Source organism: Gymnodraco acuticeps, unplaced genomic scaffold (genome assembly GCF_902827175.1).
Source record: "Gymnodraco acuticeps unplaced genomic scaffold, fGymAcu1.1, whole genome shotgun sequence".
Lineage (NCBI taxonomy): Eukaryota > Metazoa > Chordata > Actinopteri > Perciformes > Bathydraconidae > Gymnodraco > Gymnodraco acuticeps.
This window is the reverse complement of record NW_022991216.1, coordinates 4890782-4918295: the sequence shown is the minus strand read 5'-3', so window position 1 is coordinate 4918295 and position 27514 is coordinate 4890782. Positions and strand designations below refer to the sequence as shown.

General features: G+C 39.8%; 1 protein-coding gene across 1 annotated transcript in view; it reads right to left on the bottom strand.

Annotated features, from left to right (window-relative positions):
* Nucleotides 1–827: 827 nt before the first annotated feature.
* The window catches only part of cwc27 (CWC27 spliceosome associated cyclophilin), a 28110-nt gene continuing 1423 nt past the window's right edge, over nt 828–27514 (bottom strand). The window contains exons 6-14 of the mRNA XM_034238805.1: nt 27368–27471; nt 27067–27136; nt 26451–26530; nt 26333–26369; nt 26075–26244; nt 16356–16459; nt 7602–7711; nt 7379–7485; nt 828–1353 (exon numbers count right to left, since the gene is read on the bottom strand). Of these exons, the coding sequence (XP_034094696.1) occupies nt 1191–1353; nt 7379–7485; nt 7602–7711; nt 16356–16459; nt 26075–26244; nt 26333–26369; nt 26451–26530; nt 27067–27136; nt 27368–27471 (945 nt within the window). The 3' untranslated portion in view covers nt 828–1190. The remainder of the gene's footprint in view (nt 1354–7378; nt 7486–7601; nt 7712–16355; nt 16460–26074; nt 26245–26332; nt 26370–26450; nt 26531–27066; nt 27137–27367; nt 27472–27514) is intronic.

Genomic DNA, 27514 nt, shown 5'->3' with positions numbered 1-27514 from the left:
AAAGACACTGGACGCTGCACTAGGTCAGAAACCAGAGGAGACTGTGAAGTCCACCGTAGACGGACCACTTTTGGACAAAATGTCCTCTCCATTAAAGGCAGCTCATCGTGGAATAGCCTCCCAACTGAGATACGGGATTATCCCTCTCTCAATAGCTTCAATGGTCAACTCAAAGAATGGTTGAGAAACAAACATCCGTGCAATCACCGCTAAATGCACTTTAATACAGCTGGTATCTCCTCTTGCACTTTATGTAGCTCTTGTATCTTCTCTTGCACTTTATATGTCGTTGCTGCTATATTGTATTACCATGTCATAAATACTTGTATATGCTGCTCTTGCTCTTTTGCACTTTTTGCATATGTATTTTGTTTTTGCTATGTATGTAAAATGTAATCTTTTATGTGAGGGATGGAAATTAGCTCAAATCTAAATCTGGCACTGTTACGCTTGACACATTTGAATGTTTTAAGTGTTCATTATTGTGCATTATCCCTGCCAAATGAACGATTAAATACATTTTTTTTTACTCAATTCATGAATTAACTGATATGTTTTAGCATTGAGGACACAGATTGTGGTAATGTTATACGGGACTCCATTATATTAAGAGGTATTTCTAATATTCTACTCCAAAAAAAGGGGGAAGACCTATAATTATAATGTGGTCCAATAAAACACCACTTTGACCTGAATAAGAAACATATAATTGACTTATGCATTTGAGGCAATGTCATTGAAATCTGAACATTATTGGTTTTGGAAATCTAATAAAGTGGCTTCTCACTGGTACATTTATTTAAAATCAAAGAAGTCAAATAATTACAGACTGTTTACAAATGATATTTATTTATCTTTTCAGAAAAGGTTACTCCTTACATTAAAGCTATAGACAACATAAACTGCAGAAAAATGGCATGAACAAGCGAACACCACCACACGTAAATCAAGTCACCTTAATCATTACTTTGACTAGAGTCTTATTTCTTACTGAGCGCAGTCCGGGTGCAGCTGTATTAAGCGAAGAAGCCTTTCCATCACAGATTAGAGGGATCGTATGCACTCAGGTCAGCATTCTCAATCCAGATGTTCCAGTCAGGAGATGTAGGGTTTGAAGTGGTAGAAATGTGGACGAGAGGATGCTGTATGAACACTTTTTCGTCGTCTTGGGCAGGACCTGACCCTCGACCTCACCACTTGGCCTTCTTCTCCTTCATGATCTTCTTGCTCTCCTCTCTCCTTCGCTTGTTGACCGGGTTTCGTGGGTCGTGGATCTCGAAAGTGTCCTCGTCTTGAATGGTGGCATCTTTGACTTTTCTGCTTTGCTCATCAAACTGCAGAACGTGGCCCATCCTAAATCAGATGAAAAGAGGTGGAAAGAGTTTAAAGAACTGCAGCAGAGGATCCACTAAATCACTGCTCTGTAGAACTTTTACTATCTCTTCAAGCTTCGAGCCAGTTGGAATATAATATTATTATCAACAAAAAAAAGGGATACAGTTGAAATTGCTGCTATTTGTTTAAGGCGATTAATCCTGGATATGATTATCCGAATATAATATAATATCATTAAGTTAAAGGGGCCTTATTATGCTTTTGGGGGTTTCCTGTTGTGTGTAATATAGGTTTTAGTGCATGTAAATGGTCTGCAAAGGCTAAAGTCCCCACATTTCTCTCACACACCCTCCCCCATGCCTGAAACGCCTCGATTTGACTCCTTTGTTCACTTCCGCAACATAATGACATCAAATTGAATCAAAGTGATGTACGGTAAACAACCTTCTCCAAGTGTTTGGATGAACTTCATTTAGTCTAAACCCAAAAATATTCTGTATTGCTGTCTGTGGGAAGCTAATATACAGTAATGTTTATCAAAGGTCACACAAGGTGTTTTGAACACAGCTTTAAAGCCTTGTTAGGATTGAAAAACCCAGGAGATGCCTGGAAAAATGTTAAAGCATGATTGGAGTCTGGCTCGGATATATACAACCATAGATATACTCTGGTATTCAAGTTATAGCGAAAACCTCTTAAAGACCACTTTCTTTGACAGAGGAGCTTTTAAGCAGGTATCTGAATAGCTTCTCTGTACACAGTGAGAGATACAGTAAGAGGGCTCAAACTTTTGAGACATCTTAGCAGTTCAGAAATCCAGAAAGAAATCCCTGGTCTCCGGAGAAAAGACGCTCATGTGTCTTTCATTTCCCTGGCCAGTTTCTCTTCCCTCCAAAGACAGAATAAAGAATCAGGACATTCCTCACAGGAGATATCAGTGTCAGGCACTTCTCAGATAAAACACATTTTCTCCCACTGACATGATTTCTTCAGCTGCTGTATGAATGCTATCTGTAAATCTAAACAACAAAGCAGGACTGACTAATCGATTGTAAGGATCCATTTTTAGCCACGCAGCTACATCCGCAAACATTCATGTCTGAGTGGAAAATCCTGTGTCAGATATACCCCTGAATCAGTGTCATTCTTCCACTTTTTTAACAGACTGAAATATCTCAACTACAACTGGACAGATGGCTTGGACTTTCATTTAGCACTATTTTTATGAACATTTTTTTTTATTTGTCTCCAATACTTTGGCTTATGACCAAATACTTGCAAAACTAGAAAAGCTAATTGGAGAGCGCATTTGCTAATATCAACGAGTAAAGACATCGTTCTTTTGACTTTGGTGTGTTCCTGAGCTTCAATTCGCAATATGGAAATGACAACGACACTAAAAAGATGATGTGTTATATTTTTTAGCTAACAGAGTTGAAACAAAACGTTGACAGCTGTTACAAAGTTCTGGTTTGGACTTGAGAGGACGTTCGTGAACATTTTCCAATCCGGGAACTAAATGTTCTGATTACTCAGAGACAACATGAATGCAACACGATACCTGCAATTTTATCAAAAGTGTCAATCTGCCTTTGACATCAATTTACATCTGGTGATTAGGTGCACCATCTCTAAGATAGCCGGCTTTTCTAGCCGGACAGCTATTCGAACATATCAATCTTTCCTAGCACCCAACCCTTAGTCATGTTTGAATACTTAAGGTTCAGGTGCTAAATAAAGAGATGTTAGAATGCTTTTAAAACATTTTCAGGGCATTTTATCTAGACAGAAGAGGTGCCAGAGATAATAAGGGAAGGGGGGGGGGGTGACGACATGGAGCAAAGGTCTTTGATTTCTAAGCCACCAGTACACTGACTGTTGTTAACAATGACACAGTAACCCCTAGTTTCCACCGGGTCCGTCTGCGGCGCGTTACGGCTGCGCCGCGGTTTTGGTCCGGCCTCCTCCGGCGTCATACCCTACCGGGCGCGTTTCACGAGCGTTTCAGAAGCATTACGGAAGCGGAGCGTCGTGCATGCCGGCTCGCAGTTCTTGTTGATTTGGGCATATTTCCTGGACATTTGTACTTCTACAAGAAAGTAAGTAGGATACGTAGTTAAATGGTTTATTTTTGCGTCTGTTTAAATCGTGTTTATTGTTGTTATTTCCTATTTTGTTGTGTTGTAGACTACAGACATAATTAATAATAATTGTAATAGTCCAGTTAAAAACATGAATCAAAGATGGGTTGCTGTATTTTAGTGGTAAAAAAAATGCATTCATCATCATAATTATTCTATATAATTTACACAGTGCCTGTAAACCGAAGGAGAACGCTGGTGTTGTCCTTGTAAAAAAGATGCGTTGTGTCATAAAATCAAGTGTTTTTCCACTTCCAATATAAAAACTTCGTCGTCCATTGTGCGTGTCGTTGTGGAGACGATGTAGTGATGTGAAGGGGGTCTGCAAATTAGTTAATTTTTTTATTTTATAGACGCTTCTGGGACGCTTCTGAGCCGTAACGCGGCGCGTCTGGTGGAATAGCACCCATTGACTAGAGTGGTTGCGATCCTTGCGGACGCCGCGGCGCAGCCGCAACGCGCCGCAGACGGACCTGGTGGAAACTAGGGGTTAGGCTCCAATCATCCCGCCTTGTGTCGGAATCTTTGAACCTCCTCTTTTAAGCTGATGATCAACATGTCTTTATTATCTGCTAGAATACAAATATTTACATGACCTTGTTCTGTATATGTCTGGCAGTATGTACTCTAAAGTGTAGTGCAAACAGACTGAATTAAATACAGTAACTGTGTATTCTCTACTGTGTATTTTAGAATGTTCTGATGCCTCGTCTGTTTTTGGCATGTGGTATGCGTCTGCTCCGTTCCCTGGCTGAGCGCTTACAGTTCTCGTGTGTGTGTGTGTGTGTGCTCTCCCCAGTGTTCATTTGAAATCGGTAGGAGTTGTGACAGCTCATCTAGGATGTCATGGCTAGACTCTGGCAGACCCTCAGGACTCCCGCTGTGAGCGCGGGCCGCCTCTGATAATTTGTCTAGCAGTCTCAGTGATGACAGCCGAGTCACACAGCTCCGAGACCAGAGGTGGAAACACAGGCTTATCAAAAGCACTCTGCGCTGCCAGGATGCTACAGAAGCTTCCCTAAAAAACATTCCGCTCAAGTAGGGGGTGGGAATTAGATAGATACTTGATTCATCCCAAGATGGAAAATTGTTTATCACAGCAGAATTTTGACAGTCAATGTAGAAGAATAACAACATTTCTTAGAAATAGAATAAAACATTTTTTTTTTTTTTAAAACAACTACGTATGCTCAGTAGAAAAGACATTTTCAGAAGAGTATGTACACAATATAAAATATACAGAATAAAGTAGAATATTCTCTAATATATCAAACTACTGAAGCGGCAGAAGCATATGTGCATATAATCAAATGACAATATGTGTCTGTAGTATATTTCTATATATTTCTGTAGCTTTGTGAGATTGTATATTGTAGGTCATTCAATTATTAAATATTTTTTCCCAAGATCTATTCATCTATCTATCTATCTATCTATCTATCTATCTACCTAAACATAGTGTACTATACATACAAACAAATGTGCACAGCAGCTTTTAATTAAAAAGTAAAATATATCCTGTGCAAAATTAAGGAGTACAGGAGGGATAGTGAGAGAGAAACTCTTTGCATTGAGAGTGTGGACTCTCAGTGTGTGTGTGTGTGTGTGTGTGTGTGTGTGTGTGTGTGTGTGTGTGTGTGTGTGTGTGTGTGTGTGTGTGTGAGGGGCGATTAAGAGCAGGAGGAGGAGGAGGAGGGAGAGTCAGAATTTGTAGACACAGACACAGATGGAATAGTTTACCTCCTCTGGCCCAGACTTGACTTCCAATGTCTGACCTGTTGTAACCCACATTCTGTTCGCAGCGCTCCTAGAGTGGCACAGACTTCCCACTGGTGTTTTTCTAGGAGTACTATGCTACTGCCCCTGTCCCTCCCCCCCTCCATACCTGGCGGGGGCGACACAGTGAGGTGTCTGCAGCCCGGGAGAGGCTCCAAACGCCAGCCAAGGCTCCTCTCAAATTCATTAGGGACCCCCCCCCCCACACACACACACACTCACAGAGACATGCTGCACTTCAAGGGGGCTTCTCGAGACTAATAGCAACTACAGATTTTGTTATTCTAAATCTCTCACACACAGACACTTTGCTCAAATTCAAACACATGGTATTCATTTCAAACCCCTACTCTGTGTAGTAAGACTTTGAGATCTTTGGTGAAAAACAGAATATGAGAGGAAAACACAGCGTCAAGGCTGATTTCCTGATGGCCAATCTGGTGGCTACGGGTTGAAATCCCAACTTCACACACACACACACACACACACACACACACACACACACACACACACACACACACACACAACACACACACACACACACACACACCACACACACACAGCACACACACACACACACACACACACACACACACACACACACACACACACACACACACACACACACACACACACCACACACACACACACACACACACACACACACACACACACACACACACACCACACACACACACACACACACACACCACACACACACACACACACACACACACACACACACACACACACACTTATCAAAACCATGAAGTAAGCTTTGGATCTGGTCAGTTTCATCATTGCTGGTGAAAAGAAGGATTTTCTGAGGTATTTTAGTGTCTCATTCAGACTTTTTGTTACAATCAATGCTTTCTTTTCGCGACCTCTTGCAATCCAGTGTTCATTACGAGGGTGTCAATTGGAATAACAAAAGCAGCAGGGGATAATGAAAAAGACTTCTCAGTGCCAACTTTTCACGCTCCAACTTCACCGTCCACAAAACAGAGTGTTTGCCAAACTTCTTCTTGAACTCTCCAGGAGGCACTACTCAGGACTCTGGTGTGCTTTCATGCTGCTCCTGATATTTGTTACGCTAAATAGTGTCAGTGATTTAAAGTCGAGTAATAAATACTAACGCGGCAGCTATTTCATTCTCTCTTATCCTGTATTCCTTTTCCAGAGGCATAATCATTTATACAGTTTATCATGAAATACTGAGAAAAATGTCCTACTAACTTAAGTCGGTATGAAATTACATTAATAAAGTGACAAATACCTAAGTAAAAAAAACATTAACAGACAAATGGGACCATATATCAAACCAGATAAAGAAACATGAAAGAAAAATAGCATTGATTCAAAGTTTTAAAATCTTACATTAATTGCATATATTAAGACTGTGCAAATATGCCTGTAGTGGGGACTGATGGGGAGAAATTAGCAGATGTTTTTTTGGTCTGTGTCTGACTTTCATACAAGCTCTTCTCGTTTTGGTTGGACTCAAAAGTGTTGTCTGAGAAATATTCCGAATGTGTACCTTTTTGAAGCAAAACAGCAGTTTGCTCAAGCTACATTACCACCTGTTGAATGACGTAAATATTGTCATCACTCAGTTTGGCCACTGGTTTTCACGATATATAAAAAAATAGAATTGTTTTTATAGTTTGAAGAAATATATATATACAAGCCCAACCTCTTCTTAGTTTTTGTTAATGTAGCACGTAACATTTTTGTTTTGTTCAGATATTTCTAGAAATGTGGACCAATGACAGCCAAGCGACTGGAGTGTGTGCTGGTGTAGTATTATTTCCTCAACTTACAAGCTCAAAGAGCCTTAGCCTACATTTAAATACAAAAAACAGTAATAATGTTGGTCATAAGGACAGCCAGCATTTGAAAAAGACGCTGTTATATTGTTCTTCCTATCTTTATCAATCGTTCTTGATTTAGCTTTGTTAAAATCCTAAATGTTGAATGCGTACTTCTCTCTGCTCCTTGCCTCACAGTTGACTTTTTTTTGTCAACTGGCAAATAAATAAAAAGTGTGTAATTTCACAATTACAAACGTCCACAAAATCAATGAAATATAATCTCCACTTATAAATCTTAAAAGGTATCAGGCTCACCATCCTTTGTCATCGTCCTCTGCCAGCTCCTCCACGTCCTCCTCTGGAGCATCAGTAGTGATGGCCGAAGACAATTTGGACTTGAAACGATTGAGGAGTTCCAGTGTCTACCAAAAACATCAGACATAACTTCAGATATACAGTACAGGCGGCTGACTAGGACACAGATCCCACTTTGTGTTTTATATTCAGTAATTATTGAGAGCACACTGAGTAATATCACCTGTTGTTCTCTGACTGAGCCTTTCTTCAGTTTTTGTTTCCTCTGGTCTTCGTACTTCTTCCGTCCCTCCATATACTCAGCCACCGCCTCATTGCTTGGCTTTTCTTCCTCTGGAGAAACAAGAGAGGCATTACTTTTGATAACTATTAACTCTTTTTTACTTCACTTAAATAAAATAGGGCTATGGCTATCTTTAAATCATAAACTTAACAAAATACAACAGGAACCTAGTTGTGCAGTGTGAAGAAAGACGAGGTTTCAATTGTGACACACATTTCACGAACATCACATACAGCAGACCAGAAAGGGAAAAAAGTCAGTTAATGCATTTTTTGCCAGTTAAGATTGAAGGACAAATAATCACCTTATTTACAAATACTTTTATATCAACCAAAGTGTTCAAAATGGCAGATAACCTTGTTTTTTGATCAGAAACCTTACTGTTGAGATGAGAAAGTGATTGATTTGCCCCTGATGCAACAAGTTGACAACATTTGAGGAGGAGAAATACCTCTGCTTCACATGATCTCCTGCAGGAGACAGATGAGGAGCCAAGAAAACACCCCAAACATGATTGGAGAAAAGATAAAAGGAAATTCAGCTTGTCAAGTTGCGACACCTGATCCATCCCGCTGACAACCTTCACAAAGATGTAGTTGACCAAAGCCCCGACCTAGTAACCCTTCAATTTATCTTTCTTAGAGAATACCTAAAATCTCGCTGCTATCTGGAACAAACAAGCTTCATGTGTCTGGTGTCTAAAAGGCAAGGAAAGAGCTCTTTCGTGAGCAAGCAGTATGTGCACTTCATCCACTGGAGAAGGAAAAACATGGTAAAAAAAGAGATTAAACTAGTGTTAATAAAAAACTAGCAACTCTTTTGAAAAATCAATCGACAACTAGTTTGATAAAATCACATTTTTAATAGATTTTATCGTCTTTTTATAAAAATGTGAGCTCTTAACATTCACTGATTCAATCTTCTTTAAATGTTTATTTATTTCAACATACAAACCATTATTTAACGTGAACATTGGTTGAACAAAACCACACTTGTAAATGGCACTTAAAACTTCTCAAATGTTACATTTTCTGGTTTTCTGTAATAAAAAACTCAATATCTTTGGGGTTAAGCCAAACATGACATCTGAAGACATAACAATAAAATGGTGATGCTGTATTCACGAATTTTCGAAATGCTATGGATGATATTATTTATCGAGACAACAATCTATAATGAAAAGATTGTTAGGTTTAGCTTTAATGTAAAAGGGGACACTACAGCACACTGGTGCTTTAAATAAAAAGGTAGGATATATACGCGTCATATCACATGCAGGCACAAAGAGTATAGGTCCCAGTGCAGAGTTGGATTCTGGGAATCATTTTCCACAAAACTGTCCTCTGCAGTATGTGCGAAGCAGTGCCTCATCATGGATGAAAGGAGAGACAATCAGCGTGCTGGCATTGGTGCCTCATGCAGTTAATGTGCTCCTGTAAATCTCCCAGCTTAGACACACAGGCTGTGAAGTCACAGAGTGGCAGACAGTGAGCACAGTCTGCTGCAGCACAGTCTTTCCACGGCAAAATGTGATCTCACACACACACACACACACACACACACACACACACACACACACACACACACACACACACACACACACACACACACACACACACACACACACACACACACACACACACACACACACACACACACACACACACACACACACACACACACACACACACACACACACACACACACACACACACACACACACACACACACACACACACACACACACACACACACACACACACACACACACACACACACACACACACACACAAAACTGTGCCTCTCCTGGCCTGCATGCTGAGACACATTCAGCTGCACCAAATAAATGATGTAACAGAGAAAACAGTGAAGAACACTGCCTGTCATTTAGAGCATAAGAGATGCAATATTATGAGTTTCTGTAAATGTGTATTTATTCAAAAAGCTCTTTATTTTGAGCAGTAAAATGCTTACCAAGATACACTAATAAATGCTAAATTACAGAATAAATGCAACAGCATAAAACACAGGGGAGAGACTTTAACTCAAGACACAGAAATGACTATTAAAAACAAACTTAGTTGATGACAAAAGTTTATGCTGCATTGAATAAATTATAGTCAGAGTTCGGTCTCAGCTCGCGAAATGAAGGCAAGTCTCTGTGCACTAAGCAGCTCTCCCCGAAATCCCTAAGGCGTTACTTTCAATAAGATTTAGAGGGGTTGGATTATGGGTTTTCTTCACCTGGACAGTGTAAGGCTAGATGTTTCTTTAAATTACGAAACATTTGACTTTTTATGATAAAATGTTTTCAGATGTAAGGTAGAACTCTGTAAGGAGTTTTGTTCCCCAAAAGGTTCACCTCGGGAGACACGCGGAAACCAAGTTTCCAATCCCACAGGGAGTTTGGGTTGACTATCACTTGTGAAAACCGTGCAATTATTCTTGTTTCTCTGCGCTTTGAATACTGAAAATACTGAGCAATTACTGGAATTTCCAAAACGCAGCTCTGGAAATCCAAGTGCAACATTTCCCCGGGTGTCAACATGGAAGTTTGCTTTGCTGCTCGAGGGGCAAACCTTTTTTCTCTTGATTTATGGGACCAACAAGTGTTCTCCCTCCATCTCTCCCCCAGTCACCTCTCCTGCCCCCCACCCATCACTGCAGCCTGTGACATGCTAGATGCTGACTGATGACGCCCCGAGGTCCTCCATACACACATCACCTTCTCCAGCTGTTGTCGCTAACTACCATCTTTGAGTTTGATGGCCTTTCTAACTACATTCCTCCCCTCTGCTGTCACCTGGGCTCATAAGAGCTACAAATCAAGCCGCTGATGTTGTAGCAACCAAAAGCTGTTGTGGAGGGCAAACGCCTCTTTTATGGGATAAAAGGCTCCCATTCTCTGTTAAACAATCAACAGTTTTTAAAAGAAAAAAATCCCGAGCTGTGAGGTGACATGACTGCTCATAATCAATCAAAAATCCATTAATATGCTGTCAGTTACACCTTTGAGGTCAACAGCAACTATCCATCTTCGACGCAAAGGGACAACTGTTTACATAAGAACATATAACAAAGAAGTCCTGTGAAAAAAAGTAACTTGTTGAAAATCTGTATATTGAGGAGACAAAAATTATCTCGATCACAGGTAATTGGCGTTTCAAATATCCCTCTGCTGCAGCATTACTTTCATTCATTTCAAAGTCAACAACTTGCAAGAGGCAGCAGCGTAATGAAACACCAAGGGCACACAGGCATAACCTGTATAATATCTAAGTGGGATACAGACTGCTGCCACATCATTTAAGGTGGGTATTGAATGGACAGTGGTTTCAGAATGGCTCTCTTATTTTTGGCTGCGGTACCAAGCATTCATGCCAAGAAAGAGAAAACCAGACTACAGGAACATGCTATAATTTATGTGATGAAAAGTGAAGGGAAAAAGGTGAATTATGAAGAGACAATTTAAGTCTCACTCCAATCAACGTCATGCACATGTGGGCGGCTGCTGCTGGTGGAGCAGGATGAGGAACGGTCTTTACTGAATTAATGCAGAACCGTGATGGGATGGTGGAGAAATCACATCACCATTTATAGCAATATTACAGGAAGCGCTTTAGACCACTGCAGTGAAAGTCCTTAAGGGTCTTCTATGTTTTTATTATTTGAATTCATGGGTTGGGTAAAAGACAGGAATAACAGGACGGTTACTGCCTTTCACTATTAGTTTAGGCTAATGTCACAGATTAGCATTTGTAAGTGCGATGGTGCCTTAGCTTGATAAATAGCAAAACGATGGGAATGAATAGAGCTTAAAAAAAAACAGCATCCACTTTTGCCTGACACTATTTTAAAAATCATATTCATATCATATTGAGTGCCACAGTGACGCGTCCTAAAACCCGGAACTAAGCATTTTACCACTTCCGGTTCCTTCGCCAAAAATCAATGCAATTTCTCCATAGGATTTTGGAAAATATCTCCAAATAAGGTCTGTGTTTGACACAAATTGAAGAGACGGATCACGTTTTGTTCTACGACATTAAATACATCAGCAGTGACCCCACTGGTGATTTCTGAAAAGTTTACGTGTCTGAAAATCGATGGTTGTTACCAGTGGTGTAGTGGGGATTTTTTTACTGGGGGGACGCTATTTTAATTAGGTAATCCCAAACAATGCCACACAAGTGCGCACGCGCGAAGTGCACTCACAACACGGGCAGACAGGCCCAAAGAAACTACTGGCATGCTTAGTCCTATAGTTGCTGTACTGCAAAAAGTAGACAACGCTGCGCTCAACACACACACAGACTCAAAACCATGGACACACTGGCATATAAATTACATAAACAATTTATAGGCCTAAATTGCATAAACTACAGTATTGCAACTAAGCAGACGATGATCTGGACTTGAAATTATTCTGATTAGGCTCTGCCCGATCTGCAGTGCGCATCTGCGAGATGGTCCGCCATATTGGACAACTCCGGACGGCAACCCAAGTAGGACACTTGACACAGTGGCTTTTGGCAAAGCTCAAAAATAAAACGAGAGAGAGATGAGTTATTGTTATTACAACGTGACTTCACTATTATTTAACAACTCTTTTTATTGGGTTCTTTTATTTGGGGTTAAGTACATTGTCAGAATAAGTGAGGAATGAATTTAACTTCTGTTAGACAGCTATATGCCATACATTTTTGCACACATTCACAGTAAATATGTATTCAGTATGATAGCTGTCTAACAGAAGTTAAATCCATTTCTCACTTATTCTGACAATGTAGGCTACTTAACCCCAAATAAGTGACAGTCACTACCCGATCTGCAGCTCTGCCCGATCTGCAGTGCGCATGTGCGAGATGGTCCGCCATATTGGACAACGCCGGACGGCATCCCAAGTAGGACAACATTGACACAGTGGCTTTTGGCAAAGCTCAAAAATAAAACGAGAGAGAGATGAGTTATTGTTATTACAACGTGACTTCACTATTATTTAACAACTCTTTTTATTGGGTTATTTTATTTGGGGTTAAGTACATTGTCAGAATAAGTGAGGAATGAATTTAACTTCTGTTAGACAGCTATATGCCACACATTCACAGTAAATATTTATTCGGTATGATAGCTGTCTAACAGAAGTTAAATCCATGTCTCACTTATTCTGACAATGTACTTAACCCCAAATAAAATAACCCAATATATAGAGTTGTTAAATAATAATGAAGTCACGTTGTAATAACAATAACTCATCTCTCGTTTTATTTTTGAGCTTTGCCAAAAGCCACTGTGTCAATGTTGTCCTACTTGGGTTGCCGTCCGGAGTTGTCCAATATGGCGGACCATCTCGCACATGCGCACTGCAGATCGGGCAGAGCTGCAGATCGGGTAGTGACAGTGACCATGGTAGTGACACCCACTACACCACTGGTTGTTACCGAGTGGCTGAATAGGAATACAGAAGTTGTCCAGGCCGTTTTACGTCATTACACCGAACACGTAAACACTCCTCTAAGTTTGTTTGTCCTGTTCTGCTTGAAAGCAAGTACCTGCCTCCAGCAAACTGTTCAAACAAACACTTCAACTTGTACCATTTTACAATCTGTATGTTTGAATATGGATCTTAAGTTGGCGTGACGTTGAAGCAGCGACCCTGCTGTCGTTCCTTTATAGCATAACGTTAGCATTTTGCGACTAGATTTATGCTTCGAAAATTATAAAAGTAGGATAGACATGTGGAGATTATCCGGCTGAAGAAAACGTGATCCGTCTCTTAAACGTGTTTCAACCACAGACCTTATTTCCAGCTATTTTCCAAAATCCTATGGAGAAATTGCATTGCGTTTTTGACGAAGGAACTGGAAGGAGTTTACTTCCTGGTTTTAGGACGCGTCACTGTGGCACTCTATTAAGGTTTTACCTTAAATCAAACAAAAGATTGAAAACTACAAAATCCTTATGGCAACTATTATGACGATAGCGATAGTTGTTCACCTCTTGTCAAATGTTGGCAAATTTGTCTGCGCAGTAAGACACCAAATCTGTACTCTTTTCCAAAACGTACTCTTTTGTAGGTTTATTGCTACATTTGGCAGCTGACATTGTAGACACAAGTTACTGGACGAAATAGCACAGTTTGAACCAGCAATCTCACACTCTCCTATAGTCAGTTGGGTGCACCAGAAACAAGTAAAAACTAGAATGGCACTTGGAGAGCGCAGACCTCGGCCAAGGCCAAAAAAGCATCATCATGACTCCCATTTCCCTTCTCAGGAATTCTTTGTTCCACCTTTGGTGTGATTGAGCTTTAAGTCGTATTATGGAAGCTTAAAAGAATATGTGTTGTATTTTATTGCTAAGAGTATTCACAGAAGACATAAATATTGATTTTGAGGTTGTAGTTCTGACCAAAATGGAAATTCATGTACATTTTTGGCGTTAGATTGTTTCTATACCTCCTGAATGCAGCATAAATGCCAACGAAAGCAAAACATAATTTGTGTTCCTTCCCTTGATTTGTATTGGCTCTAAAAATGTAACGCTTTCATACTTGGGACATGCCCTTCTGCTAAGTTTTTAATAAGAATCATAGTGCCCTTCAACAAGAAAATAATGAATAACACAAGAGACATCATAAACGCTTAGGTTTGTCTCTTTTTCTCGCTTTACTCAAGTAACTAAAGAAGGGACACAGCATACTGGGTTGGTGGTTCTTCATTTAATTTATTTTAGTACCATATTTACTTTTGTGGAAAAGCGGTCGTTGACTTGTGGGTCACTTCAAATGAAGTGAAGTTTGTTCCCGCAAGACCATCGTGGTGGATTTATGGCCAAAGCGAGGCGCCACCTTTGGCTTTGATCGCCGCAGTTTGCACAAGCTGTCTGCAGAAATCTTCAAACAGTTAACGCACACAAATTACACAGGTCCTACTGGTTCTGTCAGCCACTTGATATTTAATGCATAAGAATACACATTTTCCTGTAATTAAATTAGTCGAAGTGTGAATTAGTTTTAAGATCTTCTACTGCATTTTTTACAGATGACTATTTAATGAATAATTAATTACTTGAAAGGCAAACAATAAAATAACTACATTTGTTAGTTACTAAAGTTAAATATTCTCTGGTTACAGCCTTGTACGTGTTTATATTTAGAGATTTATGTTGTTTTCTGAGATGGGTCACTGAATTCCTTTGGGTTTTGGACAGTTAAAAGAAATCTAAAGTTTTGAGACGTCGCCTACATCTCTGAAATGTTTTATAGGCTTAGCTGAATGATTGAGAAATTAAACAACCATAGAAATAAATGCTAGTGGCAGCCCTTACACTGACCAGTTTGAGAAGCATGAGAATAAATTAGAAAGAGGTCGACCTTCACAGAGATGTCAGAGCAGAACCAGGAAAATAAATTAAGCTTTAAGGGACGACACTGTGTCAATACCCTAAATGTGTGTGTGCAGCTCTAAATGCTGCAGCTTCTCCAGTGGGATCAGATGAAAACAGCCCTCACCACAGTGTGTTTCTGTGGCTGAGCTCAAATTCAAGATATACAGCATTTCAGCAGACATCCGTCTCCCCTGCACTGGCCATTGGCCCATGACATCTATTGGAATTAAGTGTTGCTTCCAACACAGAAATGTAATGAGGAACTCTCAAAAGAAACTCCTGCCTGTGGCTAAGCTGCCAGAGAAGCACAAAACAAAGGTCCCCTGGCCGAGCAGAAATACCTTGTAAGATAATGGAGCAGCTTAGGCTAGCTGCCACTTGGTATAACAATGCAGGGCTGTTTACAGACTCAACATTAGAGTTTATAACTGGATCTATTAAGAAAAGGCCTCTTTCTGCTTAGGGGTGTTTATAGAAACAGCTATGTAGATATCACTAAGAGCAACACATTGTGTCAGACTGACCAACAGAATCCTAGCTAATCTTGCTTTGAAATTACAATGTGTTTTGTGCTCTTTTACTTAAAATCTTGAACCAATCAGTTGGAAGTCAAGAGTGGGCTCAGTGTCTGTGTTTGGGAAAAAAAGCCACAGTGTTTGTGGAGACAAAAACAATGTTTGAGCAACAAAAGCCCATCAAGGTTTTCAGTAAATGTTGGCTGATGTTAATCCCAGAACCCCACACGAACTATATTATTTGGTTTCACAATATACACACAACCTCAAACTAACCTCTTGGTCTGAGCAGCATTTGTAATTTTCCAAAAATGTAAAATAATCCAAAGATTGACAGCATTATGACAGACTGCAGTGTGGTGGAGACCGGAGGAGGTTTTGAGGGCAGATTTTTTACAGACTCACACTGGCCAAAGCTACAAACTAACAAACACACAAAGAGTTTGATGTGCAACTATGGCGGCCACTCAACAATTTTCACCCACACATTTTTCTGTGAGCTCAAACTCAAAAATGCAGACCCTCGGAGGGGGGAAGAAATAGACCTCTGCAACTAATTGACAAAATCAGAGGGTTGCCTGTCTTAGTGTCCATTAGCAGAGAATGCAGCACGGACCACCCTCTTAGACTGTTCACACTCAGCGCTTTGTGCTGAGAGTCCTTTCTCAAGCACCTAGTTGTGGTGAGATACATGTAGAGTGTATTATCAACCACCAATGCATTCACAGCATAATGAGTTCCAGTAATACACATCCATCAGTACATGGAGGGGGAATACATGCTTACATACCTTCTTTAACTTCCTCCACTGCAGGTTTTAAACTATCTTCTTTCCTTTGCTTTATGGCCTGTAGATCCTTCTTCAACTGCCGCGCCTCTTTGCGAAATTCATCACTGAGGGGAGAAATAAAAATTTTAAGTTATAAAAATCAACAAATATAAAGTATTACACCTGTAAAAGACAATGATGATGACAAAATAACAGGTTCATACACAAAAATCAGTCATGACAAATGTAGTAAATAGTTAAAGCAGACTTGGGGCTCCACTGGCTCCTGCTGTTGAACAAGCGTTTTCATAATAAAAAAATTAAATCAACACTCTTATGTTACTAGTCTTCACAAACAAACATCAATTGTTCAGTCTCTCTGTCTGAATATAGCGTTCATGGCTAATTATGTGGGTATATAAAACAAACATAAAATGCTGCGTGTGAGTGTCAGAGGGAAGAATGTACATTAAAAGCTTATGTTACAACAATACATTTGATGGAGCCTTGATCAATTATTGTTCGCGCCTCCAAACTCAACAAAAAAAACATGTGCTTCCGTTTGAGGATTTTATTTAGTCCAACTTTTCTAAGCATGAATCATTTTGATTAGCTGTACATAAGTAGAAGACGTGGGAAAATATAATTGTTTTACAGGTCACAAGAATGTCTATAACCTTAGAAATGAAGTCCCAATTCAAGACCCATTATGTCTCCCGTCAAGTTTAAGTATAGACCAACAGACCCTAAGCCTAGGGCCAATCCAAGTCTCCAGTCAGGACACCAGGCCAAAGTAAAGACCAAAAGATACAAGTCCAAAGTACAGACCATGAAGCCCCGAATCAAGACAAAGTACTAAATCCAAGGTTGTCCCAAGTCAAGAGAGGCAAGCCCCAACTCAGTCAAGACCAAAACTCCTAAATCAAGGCAAAAGTAATGTCTAACAAGCCCAAGCTCAACTACAGGAAAGTGGCAATTAGAGACCAAAAGCTCTCAAAATCAAGTCCAAAGTGAAGTCCAATAACTCCTGGTTCAGTTCCAAAACGTTGTGTTTCAAGTCATGGCTTCACACAATATCTTTCATTTTAAAGTCAAAGCGATGTTGCTAATCTTTTTACATTTGTCAGGTCAAGTCACCAGTTTCATGTTGAGTTCAACTCAAGTCCAAGACTTGAGTCAACAGCTCTAAGTATATGCATGGAGATATACGCATGTAAAGCAGAGCACAACACTTTGGACGGAAGCTATATAATATTATTGTACGTTGTGTGCAATAAACTACATACACTTCCTGTGATACATGAGATAAAACAACCACCCAATGCTGTTGGCAGAAGGAATGAAATACTTTATACTTCCTTTCCTCAAGTGGCACAACATTACAGGCACTACTCATGTCCAGCCACCCTAATAAAACCTTTAACTAGATGACAGAGGCAGGCCAAGGCACATCCTTGCTTCCTCGGTAGCGTCCCCTTTGGCCCAAAGCCCAGCTCGTGGAAGGCCAAATGCAAGAGGTCTGAACCAGAGCTGGCAAATGCTGACTATTGTTCCCTTTCATATGATTGAGACTACTGCCAGTTGCAGAGCAGATATGTTTTGTTAAGAAATGATAATATTTTCGTACTGCCTGACAGCTCTGTTTTTGTCCCATTCTCTCGCGGAGAGCACAGGTAAGTCTCAGTCTGGGCCCCTGGCCTAGAAACATGTGAGGCATCTCCAGACCAAACAATGGCTGCCTTTGTTTCTTACATCTGCTTCTCTGGGCTGACATTCATTTACATCCTTTTTTTCAACCTTTTATTTAATTCTTCTGTTTCTAGCGTTCCAAACACTCATGTTACCTTTCTTTAAATCTCTCACATTGTCTGTGACAAAGCATTGAGGCATCAAACTGAGTGATATTTTAACTGCAAGTGTCTTGGCAAATATTAGCGAGCCTTGATGTAATGTCTCTTCCTTGTTAGCTTCCCTGCAGATCCCGAGAGTACACATGAGGAACCAGTCAGACATGCTGCTGTAAGTCGTCTGTTTTCCCAAAGTCAAAATGTTTGCAGCTGAATCCAGACTGCCAAGAGCAGCGCTGGTTGGCAGAGGGAGTCTGTGTGAGGAAGTGGCCGCTCAGCTCTGTCTAGGAGCAATGACAACAACCTCTTTTCTGAGACACACTCAGATGTGACAAACTACAGGAGGGCAGAATAATATAATCATTCAAAGACTATAGCTGCCATTCACAATTATACAATTCACACAAGAAGTGAAAGCCTAGTCAAATATGGTCAAATGTATTATTTTTGGGCTAGTATCCCTCCATTTATGACAACATATTGACATCCATCAAAAGTAAACAAAGATATTGCAGAAAGAGGACGAAATAACATGAAGTCAGCGGACTACAATTTAAAGTAGTTGAACTTTCATTGCAATATGTCATCATAGTTTTTGAGACTTTTTAAAGACTTATCACTTTGTTACTGGGTTGTCAGGTTCTTGGAAAAACCTTTGACTACTACAAAGGAAACTACACATACTGAATGAGTCATTAATTGAATATCAATTGGTGGTATTTGTGAGATGAAGAAAGGTTGTATAAATTGCCATTTATTAAAAAGGGCTACACGATTCAGTATTTCACTCCATTAAGTGGGGGTACTCACACGCTCACAAAAACAGCAGATGACGAATAGTTTTGATCCTTTTCTAGTTTTAGTTACTAATATTGGTCCATCTGGATCCTACACTTCCCATAATGCAACTTTCTGGAGAAGATTTCAGGTCTCAAAGCTCATAGTCTCCAGGTTTTTTTTAATTAATTAAGTTCACAAAGCTTTTGCAGAATGACAGGCACGATATACAACCGTTTTCACATTAAAACGTACTACTACTAAACTGATCTTTAAGGGTATAAATCGAGTTCCAATTTAGATAAACATAAAGCAACTTTCAATGCCAGATAACTGCTCACTGTATCAGGCAAATGGTGCGATATATATGTAATGTAAAAAAGGAAAACATTCTTGAAAGTCATGCTAACAAAGTCAGGCCAAAAACTGCATTAGCAATGAAGAGCAGTGGTTACAAATCGGATTATTGCTCACAGACTATGACCTCAAAACTAACCTGAATATATTGTGTTATGTTGTATATACAGTGTTTGATCCCCCCCTTTAAAATGTACAGTATATACACATGTTTGGTTCTTGTCCAGTTCCTCTTGACATGACTCCTTTGTGTTTTAACTAATTATCTATGAGTCAAAAGTATGACGCAAGGCTCTTACTCTAAAACAGAGCAGCCTCTTCTCCTGTACTGAGAGGTGAGGCTTCATATATCCTGCAGAGAGGAACACTTTGGACTGAGGCTGAGTGATCATTTTCTGCCTGCCTTGACATGCCGCCACTCGGAAAACAAGAGACGTTTCCCAGGTAACAGCCAAACAATCGGCTCCAGAGCCGCACTGCCAATAAAGAGAAAGAGGCCAGAGAGGACAGGAAAAGCCCCGACAACACCTGTTAAGACACACCTTGGGGCTCAGCAAATTCCTCCAAGACCCTCACATCCCAACACCACAAATTACTTTTTACACTCATTAATAATGTGAGAACAACCCTTTGGAATATACTGGGTAAATCAAAATTTGAGTATTAACGGCAAAGTATTTTTTTAAAGGTAATTGAAGCCAATACACTTATCTATATAAAACATTTTTATATACACATCCTGGTTACCACATATAGGCCAATAATTGCGTAACATAAAGAAATAAAATATAATTTTAAGATTCTTTAGATATGGGTATTTACATTCTTTGACCATGACATACATTTTTTAATCAGATAAAAAAGGGCTTTTAGAGACATACTATGCAACAAGGTTTCTAAATGACTTCTAATATATCTTTAATAGGTAATTATCCGACAATATATACAGAAAAAGAATAATGATATACATGTGGTAAACTAAGATATGGCTCATTCAAATATTATTGCCTCCCTTCAGCTAAAAGGATTGATTGATAATGTCGGTAAATCAATTAATCAATGACATATTACTAAGTATTTGACTGGCTATGACAATCCTCAAGCTTTTATGATGTAGCCTGATTTAGATTAAGTAGCTACTTAATACCTAGCAAGGATTTAAGACGCACTATATTCACATGAATAAATAAATAAATTCACAGATTTAAGGACAGATGGTGCAAAGCAGTCACAATGCAGTAAATATCAAAACTAAGGATCAACGTTGAACAAAATGTATTTAAGGCCAGGCCAGTAATAACACCTAATAGAATAAAAGGAAGGATACAAAAAGGAGGAATTTAGTTTGTTGTAGTTCATCCAAGAGGAGTCTCCATCTGACAGCAGGAGACGAGACTCATTTAAAAAACACAAGGCCAGGCAGAGATAGAAAATCCACTCAGTTGTTGTCATCAAATAATAAACAAACCTAAATGGACAAAGCTACATACATTATGGATCCTTTTTGTAAATCCCTTTTATTCCCAGCATCCCTAGGCTGCCAGCTACTGTCACTCTTTCAGAACAATTCAAAAGAAGTGAAACCCAGAGAGCTGTGGATGATTAACTTTTCATAAAGAAAGCATATGAAGTGATTGGCAGGAGACCAAGAACTCGCTCATGATTCAGAGCCCTGCATTTAATACTCCAGTGTCTGGCAGCAGTCTGAGGCTGACACAGGAATTCGACAACCTTAAAATAGTGCAGTGATGACTGTATGGTTCATCAAAAATGCAATCATTTTCCAAAATGTACAAGCAATGCCTTTTTTGGATTTCTCTGCATTCTCATTTCCCAGATCTCAAGTGACTTTGGAGAAATTTCATTTCTGATAAAGTCAAACAGTTTCAACTTCAAATATAGCCGCAGTGTGAATGCAACAAGTCAAATGGGGATTTAAAAGTCACATTCAACACCAAAGGATGGCAGCTTCTCCCTGCTATGGTGGACTCTAACGACTGAGCAAGTGATGTGGATGAATGTGCTAGAATAACAAGATGGCTGGTTGAACTCCCCTCAGGGGGCACTCCATGGCTTGGTCAACAGCCAAGGAGAACTGTGAGCTGGAGTGGAGGAATCCAACCTCAACACAGGAATTTGCATGACTTTGCAGAGTGATCTAGACCAACACATTGCAGTGGACCTAGGTTCCTCTGAGCTGCAAACTCACAATTACTGTAAGTTAGTTATGATGAATGCTTAATTAGTTTTGCGGAATATCTGCATGTATCTTTCAGAATTTTCCATTTCTCTTTAACATTTTTCTTGCTTTTCAGACAAAGAAAATATTTGTCAAATGTTGACATTGACCACAATCCAAGCTGTTTTTTATTATTTTTCAAAAAGTTTTAGACCCCACCGTCCTAGACACGCATCGCTGTCTGGAACAGTTTCCAGCGAGCAAGTGCCCCATATGCAGCAGACATGCTACAGTGGGCCAGAGATGTGTAAACCTGGCAGCTCCAAAACATACACAATCTCACTGCCAAGAACTGGATTATCTCAAGCAGCTTTCTGCACAACAGCAGCGGCGAATGCTTTCTTGATCTCGCCAACCTTTCACTGGGAGCGCGTTGGGTTATGACCAATGACAAGAGACAGGTGCAGCCAATTAATAGAGAGTGACGCAGCGTCCGGGGAACGGCCACTCGGGCAGGATAATTAGTGTCTGCTGTCCCATTTCACTTACACTGTCCACAAGGCTAGAATAATACTTTCTTAAGGACCACTGTGGCAGGAGACCCAAACCAGAAACAGTAAGATAAAGAGTACAACTGCAACGATTGGTCAATCAATGAATTAGTCCATTGACAAATGATTAATTTGCAACTATTTTGATGATAAGAAATATATTTTCCGTAATTTCTTTGGTAAATCTCCAAACATTCTTTGGTAGCAGCTCCATTGTGAAAGTTTGATGTTCTTTTCTGAGTTTTAAGTAATTGTAAAGAAAATCTCTTTGTTTTGTTTGGACAAAAACACGTCATATTTCCCTAGTTTCTGACCGATTAGTGATAAAAAAGAAACAAGTGGTAGAATCATCAATTTAAGAACTGGAATTAACGGGGTTAAGACCCAAGCTTGACTTTAAGAATGCCCACACAACTAAGTCTACCCAAAATGGAAGACCAGTGGAAAGGATGGACATTATATAGAGAAGAAGACAAACACATTGGACAAGATAATCCAGGAAATTGAGATTTAACTCCCGACAAGGGCTCTTTTGGACAGTCGTTTTTATTTTTCATTTTTATTTCATTTTTAAGTTGCCCGTTGCGCCTTAACATGTGGATACGAATTAAAATTGTATTTTTGTATGTCAAAGTGAAATGACAGTATGTACGTTTGGAATTCAGTGCAATTATTTTCAAGAAAAAAGAAAAAAAAGAATGCCCACACAGTTGCACAGTCTAATTTAAATTGTAATTCAATACTTTAGTCTCTATTAAAGTCCATATTATTAAAGCCTGCTGCCACACACTGTACACAGTGCACCATATATAAGTATGTGATAACAAGTGATATAAATAACAGGAAGTGCAGTTGTGTTATCTGCAGCCTGGAGTAACTGAGAAGCGATTACCGGAGACAGCAGAGGGAGCCAGGCCTGCTGGCAGAGCAGCTCACCCTGCGTCCACAGCCATATGGAAGCGTTTTGCTTCCCCAGTCATGCCCCGTCGGGTTTAACAAAAGTGGCGACTACCACATACACTGCTTTTGGGACTTCATTCAGTAGTGTCTTTTATAAAGCAACCCCCTAAAGAGGCCTACTTCAAACACAGTAAAACCAGACTTGATCAATAGTTCTATAAAAGAAGTGTCAAACTGTGAGTGTAAAAAGCTCAATACCAACAACACCACACTTCACAGCAGGTTGAGACAAACTTAAACAAAAAGGATCTATTTGGATCTATTGCGACTCATCTTTAAAGTTTTAACATTTCTTGGTCCACGTACAGTGTGGCAGACTGCTCATGAGTGTGAACAAGTCCAAGCATTTTGCAACCATTGAACTCAGCAGTGGAATAAAGCAACGTAGGATAGTTTTGAAAAAATATTTTGGTTTCTGGGACTCCTTATTTCAAGGTTGTCTCAACAGCCTTGAATTGAAGACAAAATACACAATCATTGTTGTAAATGTCCCCCCTTACTGAGGCCGAATACACTGCAGACACAATTCCTTCAAATACTGTTTATCTGAGTGTTAAATGCAAAGTAAACTCAATCAGACAGAATTGAAAAAGCGGCTGATTTTAACATCCTCTCCTCTTTTTCCCAGGTGACTAGATACTAGTTGGTGTTCCTCGTTGCGCACAGAGCGGCTCACAGCTCAAAGCAAAGCAACTGTGGGAGAGCGAGGCTGCAACAATGCCCCCTTTGTCCCGGGCTAACACTGTACCTACCAGCCTGCCCTTTGATTCCCTGCCAAGACAAACTACTGTGTTCGGTTACAGTTCTTGTTGCAAAACAATCTGCGCTTGTGTTTAATATACTACAGTCTGCCTGCATTGGGCTGGCTGTCAGTCAGGACACACACACACACACACACACGACTAGGGGCCCTGCTCCTTATCCCATTAGCACTAATGAGAGAAGGGTATGTTGATTATGCGTGTTGAGCGCTACCTGTTAAGAGGATATGGAGCGGAGATAACTGGCCAGCATCAAAGAGAGATGAAAGATAAATCACTTTCTCCTCAGGTCATTTTCAGACTAATGTTGTCTCACACACCATCACCTTCCACTCTCACCTTCACTTCACTCACACTGTTGGCTCACACAGACGCACTGTTTGCTTCTACTTCAGCACAGTAAGTAATTTGGTTTGAGTGCCAACATTCCTGTTTCAAATCGCAGGTCCACTGATGTTGGTCCAGTGAGTGTGTGTGTGTTAATGTAAGTGTGTAGAAACAGAGCTGGTAGATACGAGCACGGTAATGACACCAGGATACGAGAGAAATGGGGAGATACTGGAGCTACGTTCAAGAGCACCATATTTATGTCATCTCAATAATTCTATTATTAAATGCTGATCAAATGAAAGTGCTGCAGAAAATTAGATAAGTACCAAGAAGGAGAAACAGGACTTATTTGGAGTCTGATATCTTTTAAACCTTCTTAAAAAGGGAGACTCCACCCACTTTATTCATGGGTGAGTTTACTCATCAAGCAAGAATGATGCATAACATTATCAGCCAGCTATAAAAACTGGAGGTTTGAAAAAAGTGGTCATTTAGACGTCTTATTAAAGATGCATTTAGGGCCCCATTTACACGGGAACACAAACGCAAACGAAACGAACCAAATTCGATATCAAAAAGGTATTCCGTCCACACGGATACGGCTCAATAAACATGTCCCTTCACACAAGACCGCTCGACCCGCTGGAGACGCCGTAGTACATATGCCGGGCCTGTAAGTGGCGCTGTACTTCTGCCACAAAATACACTAAAAGCAGCGAAGAAGACCCCGAGCATGGTTACCTGGTTGCCCTTCTGTTTATTCTCCACGGTGGATTTAGCAACATGTAGTTCATGTAGTTCTCCATGTCCACTTGTTGCTGATGGTTGTGGTAGAGGAGCTGTAGATTTTGCACTAACATCTGTAGCATGGTGGGGAGAGGCGGGGCTATGGCTACATCGTTATCAGGAAATTATCGTATAGGGCGTACACACGGAGCCGTTTGGCCCCCCAGAGCGTTCCGTCCGCAGATCTATCCACCTTGGGACCCGTTATCGTTTTAGGGGTCCGTTTCCGCGGTTCCGCTACGGCCTCGTGTGAACGAACGGGCTATACCAAAGAGAAAAGTAGCGTTTCATTCCTGTGTAAACAGCACCTAAATTGCGCTGCAAATTAAGTACCTGGTGTTTTTGGAGCTCAACCCATATTAGGAACTCAAAGACAGGATATTTTGATTTGACCTTTCTTTTAAAAAGCCTTTTTTTTTTTTTTTTTTTGAGTTCCCCAACTTCAAAGTGCAATTCTAAATTGATGAAGTAACCGTTCAACATGACATCACAAATGTATGCTGTTGGTAATACTTGGGAACTTACTGTGAGATTCAGTATCAGAAATGTTATACATTTGATATCTAGGATTTTTGAAGATTTTTTAACCTGAAGGTTTGAAATGTGCAAGATTTGAATGAAGCACATGTGTTGAAAAACACCAACAGTATAGTGCTTTGGAAATCCAACCACGGCCTAATCAGAGAAACAGAAGTATTTGCTGTTGCAGAAAAAGTAGTAAATAATCCTAATTTGTAGGATTGGATTTGTTCATTTGGTAATGATACTTAAAGATTAGCTAAATCTTAAGCAGACACGATTTCACGATTGTTCTTACTTTTAACAGACTGAAGATTGAATTAATAACCATATACTCTATACCACCATAAGCTGCAACCTTAACTCAGTGTTTGTACATTTTAGAAAATGAAGCCCTCTCTCCTTTTGTGGATTTACTAAATTCAGCTCTGTAAAATCAAGTTTGGATGGTCTCTTCTCATCTTATTGTACTCATGAAACAGGAGGGTTGCTTGTGATTCCTTTTGCTCTGTATAACGCAGTTCAACAGCTCCCCCATCATGTTGTTACGCATCATTACAAGTTGAACAATTACACAATCGAAAAGCTTGCAGACTATTTATTAAAAAAACCTGCCCTCTGTTGGATACAGATGATACGTTAACTCACTCGGGTCAGAATCATTTAGTCATACCTGCGGCTGGGCTTTTTCCCTCGCTCTTCGTCATCCGTCGCTTTCTCTTCGCTTTTTAATTTCTTTAGCTTGTTGCTGATGATTTCTCTCGTCTTCTGCCTCTCATCTGAGTCATACTCTTCGTCTGAATCCATGTCATCTTCAACATCACCATCGGCCTTATCGTCTGTCTGAGAGGCAGAACACAAAGACATTTCAAATCAGAGAGAAAATAAACTTTGCTTTGGGGCAAAGGAGATTGTACAGTGTTGGACTTACCTCAGCTGTCTCTCCTGGTATACGCTTCTTTTTTTTCCTTCAAGGTAAAAGGACAAGGATTACAAATGTAGGAGAAGGTGCTTAATGTACAATTATTAGTATTATTCATTACACATACTTATCAACAGCAGGAACAGAGCTCAGTCTGGGATCATCTTTCAGAAGGTCATGGCTGCTCTTGCTTTTTCCCTTAAGTGTCTGAAGAAACACAAACAACAGTAGGATAATGATTTAGTTTTCTCCCATTTTGCAACAGTCTCGACTTCTGAATCTTCCATTTCATTTTAATAGAAAATCATTTGAAACCAAAAATAAATGTAATGGCGCACACACACACTAACTTGTTATACTTAAATGTATACGATTTAAACAACTTAAATACGATAGACATGGATTACAGATGTAGTCAGGTTGTAACAATTAAATCATATTTGAAGACAAGACTACAGGGTTTATTCTGGCAATTTTATGACATAGAACATGCTTTGGTAATCCCTATAGATGTTGAGTGTGTCTGACTGTCAGAGTCAATGGCAGATGTGGTCAGTTTTAATGGTCTGTCAAACAGTTAATAGATATGAATATTTAATAATTTCCCAGTTTGGGATAAAGACATTGAATGTGTCTGTCTGTCTGTCTCTATGTCTGGGAACCCTTAAAAAAAAAAATAGGAAAATAATTTCACAGCCATTTCATTGGCAGCAAATCGGGCGACTAGTTTTGGGCTTCAGTACCTGGCTCACTTGATTCGCCATCTCCTCTTCCTCTTCAGCTTCCTCTCCAAATGATAACAGACTGAAGTTCCTACGAAAGAAACCACACAGTCAGCATAAATGCATCGATAACAACAACAACACATGCAGCCAAAATTGAGGGTAAGCATTGCAACCAAATGGCAAAAGATGGAAATAATAAGAGCCAGGAGCAAAGAGGAGAGGAACTATTTACATATTATTATATTTGTTTAGGTCTGATCTGATGTAATGTTTATGCCGCAGATACACTCAGTGAGACAGATGAAATTCAAGCACTCACTTTGTGGCTTTCGACTGTGATTTCTTTGAGTCCTCTTTATCTTTATCCTTTTTGGATTTCCTTGTTTCCCGAGGTATAATGTCATCAAAAGGAGAGTGAAGCACCTGGAAGACAAAACACGTTTTTTAACATCAGTACTTAAATCAA